Source organism: Rana temporaria, chromosome 1 (assembly GCF_905171775.1).
Source record: "Rana temporaria chromosome 1, aRanTem1.1, whole genome shotgun sequence".
Taxonomy (NCBI): Eukaryota; Metazoa; Chordata; class Amphibia; order Anura; family Ranidae; genus Rana; species Rana temporaria.
Window position 1 is genome coordinate 426,944,025 of NC_053489.1, and position 10,324 is coordinate 426,954,348.

Below are 10,324 nucleotides of genomic sequence, written 5' to 3' on the forward strand. Positions count from 1 at the left end.
CTGCTACTGAGAGGAAAAATACAAAAAGAAAGCGCCTCTGAGTGCAAATATTTAATTAAGGCAGCAACATGTAATTCCACACTTACATTTAAGCAATGGATAACAAGCACCCCGGGAGATGGAGAAAAACGAAGCCTGCTGAGTCTGTCACGCTGTGGATCCTGCAAACAGATGCCATCTTAAGCTGTAAGATGACCAGGCAGAGACACTGCGATGTCTGATGGAAGGGGTCCCGATCGTAGATCTTAAAGTCCGGGACAGACTGGCGGAGCTTCGTGCTGTGAGGACGCCGACTAGCGTGTGACGTCAGCAAGGTGAGGGGAAGAACCACAGGGAAAGAAGCACAACGCGTTTCAGAGCATGCACCAAGCTCACAATGGGCATGCACGCTCCTTTATCAAGTGTGAGAAGGAAACAGGGACACGGGACTTAAAAGCGCTCTGCTTAATTGACAGAAATCAGCTTAATTGAGACAACCCGAACTAAAGATATGGAGAATGGGTGTAAATGATTCGAACAAACAAATTAAATTTACAAATTAATATTAAACGTGAGATGAAAAACGTATATTTATCTATAAACTTATACAGTCTTGTAAATCTGTACACAATTACACGATAGATATGTATGAATATAACCGCTAAAAAGGGGGAAAAAAGGGTAAGGAGTGGACAAAAAGGGGATCGGGAAGATAATTATATGAACAAATTTAATTTTAAAATTAATAATAATAATAGAAATTAATTATAATAAATAATTAATTATAATAAAATAAATGATGAGTCATATTCTATATTGAATTTACTGGACGCAAGGAGATAGATCAATTAACGAGAAAAATAATAAATATAAATATAAATGCGGGCATATGTACTGCTACTGAGAGGAGGCCTGAGCCGGGGGCCTGTACTGCAGGTAGACGATGTGAGGGGTAAGTCACCTTCATACCTACTTACACAGGGGGGCACAGCCATGTACACAGGCCGATACCTACCTACACAGGAAGGCACAGCCATGTACGCAAGCCTATACCTACCTACACAGGGGGCACAGCCAGGTACTGGGGAGAGCCATGTACAGAGCAGGGCACATCCATGTACAGAGTAGGGCTATGTACAGAGGAGAGTCATGTACTCATGAGGGCACAGCCATGGACACAGTGCAGCCATTCTTTTAAGCACTGCTGTACTGCCGGCCCTACCATAGGCCGAGGTGGCAATTCGGGGGTGAACTGGGCTGGGATGGTGGAAGCTTGCTGGGTGCTTTAGTGTTTTACTGCCGGTGTCACCCACCACCTGTAGCACAGAGCACTTCCTTTGCCGCTTTGATAGGTTACTGAAAGGTCAGGCTGGTCGGCGGGGACAGGAGTCGCTCCATCCTCTGGATCATCTCTGTGTGGGCAGCGGGTGACAGCCGGCTCGATGCAGATGCCCTAGAAGAGGGGATTTGCACACTGCTCCTCAGCCAGCTTGTGATACACACTGCTTCCGTCCCTCTCTCCCTGCCCATGCGTTGCATCCATGAAGAGCAAGAGGGAGCGGGAAGATTAAACAAGCAACCGACAGCCACATTAAAGCCCCCCGCAGACCATTCAATTGAGTGAGTTGAGCACTGACCAGACCCGGACCCCTCTCTCTGCCTCTCTGCCCCTTCTCTCTCTCTGCCCCTTCTCGCTCTCTCTGCCCCTTCTCGCTCTCTCTGCCCCTTCTCTCTCTCTCTGCCCCTTCTCTCTCTCTCTCTCTCTGCCCCTTCTCTCTTTCTCTCTGCCCCTTCTCTCTTTCTCTCTGCCCCCTCTCTCTCTCTCTGCCCCTTCTCTCTTTCAGTCTCTCTTCCCCCCTTTCTCTCTGCCTCTCTGCCCCCTCTCTCTCTCTGCCCTTCCCTCTCTCTGCCCCCTCTCCCTCTCTCTGCCCCCCTCTCCCTCTCTCTGCCCCTCTCTCTCTTTCTCTTTGCCCCTCTCTCTTTGCCCCTCCTTCTCTCTTTGCCCCTTCTCTGTCTTTTTCTCTCTCTCTGCCCCCTTCTCTCTCTTTGTGCCCCTTCTCTCTCTCTCTCTCTGTCCCCCTCTCTCTCTGCTCCCCTCTCTCTCTCTCTGCCCCCTCTCTCTCTGCCCCGCCCCCCTCTCTCTCTGCCCTCTTCTCTCTCTGCCCCCTTCTCTCTTTTCCCCCTTCTTTCTCTCTCTCTCTCTCTCTCCCCCCCTTCTCTCTCTGCCCCTTCTCTCTCTCTCGGCCCCTTCTCTCTTGACCCTTCTCTCTCTCTCTCTCTGCCTCTCTCTCTCTCTCTCTCTCTCTCTATGCCTGTACAGTTCTATTTAGAGAAACCATATAGGAGAAGAGAAAGGAACTGGTGTCCCTCAACAACATTCAATCCATGGCATTGGCAAAAGCACAAGAAAAAGATGTGTGTTTCTCTGGGTTCCTTGACTTGAATATGGAATTGTCAGTTTGCAGATAGCAGTCATCTTTCACCTACAGTTTGCTACCATTGAGGAGATGGATGTGGAGTGAGAGCCGCTTGGCTGAGGGAAATAGGCCGACATACAGAGAGGACATGGCCCTGCTAATCATCTGTTACTATGGTGGTCCTGCTACTGAGAGGAAAAATACAAAAAGAAAGCGCCTCTGAGTGCAAATATTTAATTAAGGCAGCAACATGTAATTCCACACTTACATTTAAGCAATGGATAACAAGCACCCCGGGAGATGGAGAAAAACGAAGCCTGCTGAGTCTGTCACGCTGTGGATCCTGCAAACAGATGCCATCTTAAGCTGTAAGATGACCAGGCAGAGACACTGCGATGTCTGATGGAAGGGGTCCCGATCGTAGATCTTAAAGTCCGGGACAGACTGGCGGAGCTTCGTGCTGTGAGGACGCCGACTAGCGTGTGACGTCAGCAAGGTGAGGGGAAGAACCACAGGGAAAGAAGCACAACGCGTTTCAGAGCATGCACCAAGCTCACAATGGGCATGCACGCTCCTTTATCAAGTGTGAGAAGGAAACAGGGACACGGGACTTAAAAGCGCTCTGCTTAATTGACAGAAATCAGCTTAATTGAGACAACCCGAACTAAAGATATGGAGAATGGGTGTAAATGATTCGAACAAACAAATTAAATTTACAAATTAATATTAAACGTGAGATGAAAAACGTATATTTATCTATAAACTTATACAGTCTTGTAAATCTGTACACAATTACACGATAGATATGTATGAATATAACCGCTAAAAAGGGGGAAAAAAGGGTAAGGAGTGGACAAAAAGGGGATCGGGAAGATAATTATATGAACAAATTTAATTTTAAAATTAATAATAATAATAGAAATTAATTATAATAAATAATTAATTATAATAAAATAAATGATGAGTCATATTCTATATTGAATTTACTGGACGCAAGGAGATAGATCAATTAACGAGAAAAATAATAAATATAAATATAAATGCGGGCATATGTACTGCTACTGAGAGGAGGCCTGAGCCGGGGGCCTGTACTGCAGGTAGACGATGTGAGGGGTAAGTCACCTTCATACCTACTTACACAGGGGGGCACAGCCATGTACACAGGCCGATACCTACCTACACAGGAAGGCACAGCCATGTACGCAAGCCTATACCTACCTACACAGGGGGCACAGCCAGGTACTGGGGAGAGCCATGTACAGAGCAGGGCACATCCATGTACAGAGTAGGGCTATGTACAGAGGAGAGTCATGTACTCATGAGGGCACAGCCATGGACACAGTGCAGCCATTCTTTTAAGCACTGCTGTACTGCCGGCCCTACCATAGGCCGAGGTGGCAATTCGGGGGTGAACTGGGCTGGGATGGTGGAAGCTTGCTGGGTGCTTTAGTGTTTTACTGCCGGTGTCACCCACCACCTGTAGCACAGAGCACTTCCTTTGCCGCTTTGATAGGTTACTGAAAGGTCAGGCTGGTCGGCGGGGACAGGAGTCGCTCCATCCTCTGGATCATCTCTGTGTGGGCAGCGGGTGACAGCCGGCTCGATGCAGATGCCCTAGAAGAGGGGATTTGCACACTGCTCCTCAGCCAGTTTGTGATACACACTGCTTCCGTCCCTCTCTCCCTGCCCATGCGTTGCATCCATGAAGAGCAAGAGGGAGCGGGAAGATTAAACAAGCAACCGACAGCCACATTAAAGCCCCCCGCAGACCATTCAATTGAGTGAGTTGAGCACTGACCAGACCCGGACCCCTCTCTCTGCCTCTCTGCCCCTTCTCTCTCTCTGCCCCTTCTCGCTCTCTCTGCCCCTTCTCGCTCTCTCTGCCCCTTCTCTCTCTCTCTGCCCCTTCTCTCTCTCTCTCTCTCTGCCCCTTCTCTCTTTCTCTCTGCCCCTTCTCTCTTTCTCTCTGCCCCCTCTCTCTCTCTCTGCCCCTTCTCTCTTTCAGTCTCTCTTCCCCCCTTTCTCTCTGCCTCTCTGCCCCCTCTCTCTCTCTGCCCTTCCCTCTCTCTGCCCCCTCTCCCTCTCTCTGCCCCCCTCTCCCTCTCTCTGCCCCTCTCTCTCTTTCTCTTTGCCCCTCTCTCTTTGCCCCTCCTTCTCTCTTTGCCCCTTCTCTGTCTTTTTCTCTCTCTCTGCCCCCTTCTCTCTCTTTGTGCCCCTTCTCTCTCTCTCTCTCTGTCCCCCTCTCTCTCTGCTCCCCTCTCTCTCTCTCTGCCCCCTCTCTCTCTGCCCCGCCCCCCTCTCTCTCTGCCCTCTTCTCTCTCTGCCCCCTTCTCTCTTTTCCCCCTTCTTTCTCTCTCTCTCTCTCTCTCCCCCCCCTTCTCTCTCTGCCCCTTCTCTCTCTCTCGGCCCCTTCTCTCTTGACCCTTCTCTCTCTCTCTCTCTGCCTCTCTCTCTCTCTCTCTCTCTCTTCCCCTCTCCCCCCACTTGCTCAAGATAGCTGGGTAGCCTTGCTCTTTTGTGTCGAATTTGCATACAATAATTCTGTTCATGCTACCACCAATCAGTCCCCGTTTTGGGAAAACTATGGATTTCATGTTTCCTGCATCAGCAGCTGTCGTACAGAACAGATTAACTGCTTGCCGACCAGCTGTCGTCATACTGCGGCAGGTTTGCATGGCTGTGTGAATCGCCGTAGGTGTACATTGACAGCTTTATAAGCAATAGAAGGCACGGCTGCGTCACCGGAGCCAATGCGCAGAGAGCCAGAACAGGGATCTGTAAATATAAACAAACAGATCCCCATTCTGACAGGGGAGTAGAGAGAGATCGTCTGTTCCTAGTGATCAGGAACAGTAATCTCCCTCTACCCCCAGTTAGTACACTCCCCCGCTGTTAGAAACACCTCCCTAGGGAACACTTAACCCCTTGATCGCCCCCCAGTGTTAACCCCTTTGTTGCCAGTCTAATTTATACAGTAATCAGTGGCTATTTTTAGCACTGATCACTGTATAAATGTTTTTTTCTTCCACTGCCAAATAAGATTAATTTGAGTCTTGAAAAGCAGATATCTGGATCTTTCGCATGATTCCGCAGATGCAAAGAGAAAGCATTAAAGCGTAGGTAATTCTACTGGAACACCTTTCTCTATTCAGACAATTACATCTTAACCATAGCATCTCCCTAACCTTCGGGATCTTGACAGCATCCTGTCAATTTTGAATTCTGGAGACTCCGACATCATCAGGAGCAAGTCTCCCCTGCCCAAATATACAGGTTACCCTATCCCCTTGCTATTCTATTTCCCCATGCCTATATTTCAAACATTTTCGTCTCAGTGTCTTTTAGGAGATGCAGAAGCGGTGTGTGGAGCCGTGAGGCATCCACCACACAAAAACAAATCTAACAGTTTAGGCTGTGCATACAGTATATACACATTTACAAAATTGTTTGGTCAGTTTGGACATGCTAAGGCCTGTTGCAAGTATGAAAACTAAAAATGATCAGTTCCAATTTTGTCAATACTGTCTCATAACATTCATTGACTAATCTGGCAATAACTCCTAATATTGTGCAAACTGTTGTAACCAACAGGAGACAGCTAGAATCCTATTTATTATTATCCGACCAGAGAGAATATTTTGATTGGTTACTTGGGCTATGCATTGTACTAAAACAGCCCAATAAGCCTGATGGATTGTATTAGTGTAGATAAAAAAGAAAATCATGTTTTCATTGGACTGACCCTACTACTGAGATGAAAAGAGATAGTCGGCCACTGCATTGCGCTGTATTATAATTGTCCTTTATTATATAACACTTACAGCAACGTTAAATGTAGTGCTTTAACACCCTACAATAATAACCGTTCCAGTCCTCAAACTCTCGATTTTGACAAACCTTGGTAACATTCTTGAATATTTTGAAATATAAAAAATGTTGTAATTTTTTAGCTAGGATTAATGTAATGTCATCTTTCCTAAAGGTGGTCAGCATTGCTTTACGGTGTCCTAGTGGGCGTGTTTTTAAAAGACGGTTTTACAAGTCTTACAGTTCTCTTGTAAGTATTGCGAGAAACCTCTGATACATAACCAAATGTTAGTTACTATGGTGTTTGATCCATATATGTCTGGCTACTAATACACGATCGTACAGATCTGAGATCCCAGAACTAATTTATTACCCAGAGTTGAAGGGAATGTATAGTGGCTTTGTTTATATTTTTTTTGAGTATTGTCAGGACTAAAAAAAATGTTTTTATGTCAGATAAATATGAAATATTACAAATTATATTTTCTTGTTAATTTCAAGCCTGTAGGTAGAGCTTTAGGCTCCTCTTTCATGTTTTAAAGGCTCCCATCATCTGCATACTATGTAATCCTAATGCCCTGTACACACGATCGGTCAATCCGATGAAAGCGGTCTGATGGATTTTTCCATCAGTTATCCGATTAAGCTGTCTTGATGGTCAGTCGTGCCTACACACCATCAGTTAAAAAAACTATTGTGTCAGAACGCAGTGACGTAAAACACAACGACGTGCTGAAAAAAATGAAGTTCAATGCTTCCAAGCATGCGTCGACTTGATTCTGAGCATGCGTGGATTTTTAACCGATGGACATGCCTACAGACGATCGTTTTTTTCTATAGGTTTTTTATCCATCAGATAATTTTAAAACAAGTTCCTATTTTTTTAACTTATGGATAAATAACCGAAGGGGCCCACACACGATCGGTTTGGTCTGATGAAAACGGTCCATCAGACTTTTCTCATCAGATAAACCGATCGTGTGTACGCGGCATAAGGCTCTGTTCACATCTGAGCATAGCAGAATCACACTGATACCATTAATTTCAATAAACCTGCTTAATGTACTTTGACAGATATTTGTAGCACATGTCCTATTTCTTAAGAAGGTGGTGAGCGGCAGCACATAATGTAGGTGGGTACTAGCCACATAGTAATGAATAGAACATCTACTTTAAATACATTCTAACATGAAAATAGAACTGGGGATATATGTTACATGTATAATGTATTTGGTGACTGTGTTGAATAAAGACTGTCAGTTCATTCTTTGTCAAGAACCTACAGAAAATATATTTTTTACTTTTTGTCTTATGCTTTGTGCAGTCAGTTGAGGTAACCTCAAACCAGTAATATTTCCTCAGCTTCCTGGCTCACACTTGTTGCTGCCCATAAAACAGGAAACATATCCATAATTAGTCAGGGGCTGCTGCTACAGTGCTATATATTGCTTCAGTGACATTGACGGATACATGCAGCTACATACATACTAGTGGTATACCACAAGACTCTGTACTAGGTCCTATTCTAATTAATCTATTTGTAAGTGATGTAACTTTAGGTTAAGGTATGTTTTTTTTTTTTTGCTGAAGACACAAAGTTATGTAATAGGGTTGATATCCCCGGCGGTGTCTAACATGGAGCAGGATTTTGTATTGCTGGGAAATTGGTCAAAGTGGTGGAAAGCGCAGTTCAGTGTTTCCAGATGTAGAATCATGCACCTAGGGAAAAATAATCACTTGAGTACAATATCGGGGTTGCAGTGTTGACCAGCACTACAAAGGAAAACTATTTGGGGGTACTTATTTCAGAAGATAAGCAAAGAGTGTGGCCATGCAGTGGAAAAAGCAAATGGAGTTTAAGGATGCATTACTAGACAGGTCACCAGCAGGAGGAAGGAGGTCCTGATTCCCCTATTTAGTTAGACCTAATTTAGAATTCTGGGGTTGATATACTAAAATTGGAGAGTGCAAAATCTGGTGCAGCTCTGCATGGTAGCCAATCGGCTTCTAAATTTAAGGTTTGACCAAAAAAAAAAGGAAGCTGATTGGTTTTTATGCAAAGCCACACTCCAGTTACAGTAAATCAACCCCACTGTGTTTAGTTCTGGAGGTCTCACCTACAAAAAGATAAGATAGAACAAGTCCAGAGACAAACAACAAAATAGGTGAAAGGTCTGAGGCATAAAATATCAGGAAAGACTTCAGGAACTTAATATGTACTGTTTGGAGGAAAGAAGGCAAAGGGGTGATATAAATCAATATGAAGTTAAAATTAAGAACACAGGATATGACCTCAAGCTAGCAGGAAGAAGGTTCAAAACTAACACTATGAAGTATTATTTTAGCGAATAAGTAGTTGTGCCTTAATCAACAGTAAGTGGATTCAACCATGCTTGGGAAACACATAGATCTATACATCCTTTTCTTCTGCCGTCACTTCTATTTTTCTACATCAATTCTTTATGAATAATCTGTACAGATCTGACTCATTCCTGGAGAATAACAATCCACAGCCAGAAGAATCAGATACAATAGCTGCATTCTTAAGTCGATACAGAAAACCCATTGCCCCTAAAGAATGACCAAGAAAAACACAGCAGCAAGTTCAATGCCTGTACAGTTCTATTTAGAGAAACCATATAGGAGAAGAGAAAGGAACTGGTGTCCCTCAACAACATTCAATCCATGGCATTGGCAAAAGCACAAGAAAAAGATGTGTGTTTCTCTGGGTTCCTTGACTTGAATATGGAATTGTCAGTTTGCAGATAGCAGTCATCTTTCACTGTATAAATGACAGAAACGTGGACATTTTTTGTGATAGTTGTGTTTTACAAATTGCAACAGACTTTCTATGGTTTTTATTTTGCAGGTATTGTTGGACTGGATGATGAAAATTGGATACCATCCTGTATTTTATACAATTTGCACATCAATTCCTAAATCTTATCTTGAACCGAGAAAAGATTTTACATTGGAGAATATCGGCATTACAAAACATACAGTTTTGAATGTTGAAGAAAAAGATGTACTGTAATATATGAACCTAATACTGTTGTGGCCCTACTTGGGGTTCAACAAGCCCTACAAAATTGTATTTTTGATACTGGACTGCGGCAGACTATCCTGCTGCGATATCAGCACATGACACTAGAGCTGGGGCCATTTACACAATTCAGGTCTATTTGGCACCTTTGTAAATGTGTGAAAAAAATCACATAATAAGCTGGCATTCCATAATACTATTACTTGCTGGCCTTGTCAATTCTGATTGTATCACTTTCAATGTTCAAGTATGCATTTTTTTTTAATAAACTGGTAAAGATCTAAATGTGTTATTTGGCTTGAGCATGATTTTACTACAACAGTTTGTGATGATTTTATTTCCAGAATTAAAGTTTGTTTATTTGTTAGATTGGAGGTGCTGACTGCCTTTTTGAAAGACATTGATTACGGACATGCACACAGATCGTGCACCCCAAGGCAGCCTTTAAGCAAGATAATTATGGGTAAGTTGGTCAAATTGTTATATTGTCAGGCAGACAGTATGGTGGGTTTAGAAAAGAATCACCCCCCCCCCCTTTTAAAATAATCACATTTTGTTCCTTTGCCGCCTGAAATTAAGACACAGTCTTTCTATTCACTAGCTGTATTTACTAGTGCAACTTATAACACCCAAGATAAAGATATACCGCCAACAAGTCAGAAAATTCAAAAACAGAATCACTGATTTGGAAAAAGGATCACCCCTCATTATTTTGTTGGACCACCTTTTTGCTTTATGTATAATAACCTATGATCTATACCAGGGGTCCCCAAACTACATCCAGGGCCATTTACCCAGACCACTGCTCGGCACTGGTAAAGCTGTCTGCATTGCTGGGCACTGGAAAGACTAGCTGCATTGATGGGCACTGGAGAGGCTGCATTGATCCGGACCCCAACAGTCTGATGGACAGTGAAGTAGACTGTTTAAAAAGTTTGAGGACCCCTGGTCTATACCATAAAGTAAGGCCCCCGTACACACGTCCGAGGAACTCGACGGGCAAAACACATCGGTTTGCTCGTCGAGTTCCTTGTGAAGCCGCCGAGGATCTCGGCAAGCCGAAATTTCCCATTGAACA

General features: G+C 44.0%; 1 protein-coding gene across 3 annotated transcripts in view; it reads left to right on the forward strand.

The window, feature by feature from the left end:
* UBXN8 (UBX domain protein 8) overlaps positions 1 to 9,613 on the forward strand; it is a 78,040-nt gene extending 68,427 nt beyond the window's left edge. For 2 of the 3 annotated variants that reach the window (XM_040325340.1, XM_040325341.1), the window contains exons 7-8: positions 6,379 to 6,453; positions 9,073 to 9,613. In XM_040325340.1, coding sequence (XP_040181274.1) covers positions 6,379 to 6,453; positions 9,073 to 9,237 — 240 coding nt within the window. In that variant the 3' untranslated portion in view covers positions 9,238 to 9,613. The remainder of the gene's footprint in view (positions 1 to 6,378; positions 6,454 to 9,072) is intronic. The other variant, XM_040325342.1, reaches the window with a different exon arrangement.
* Positions 9,614 to 10,324: the final 711 nt, after the last annotated feature.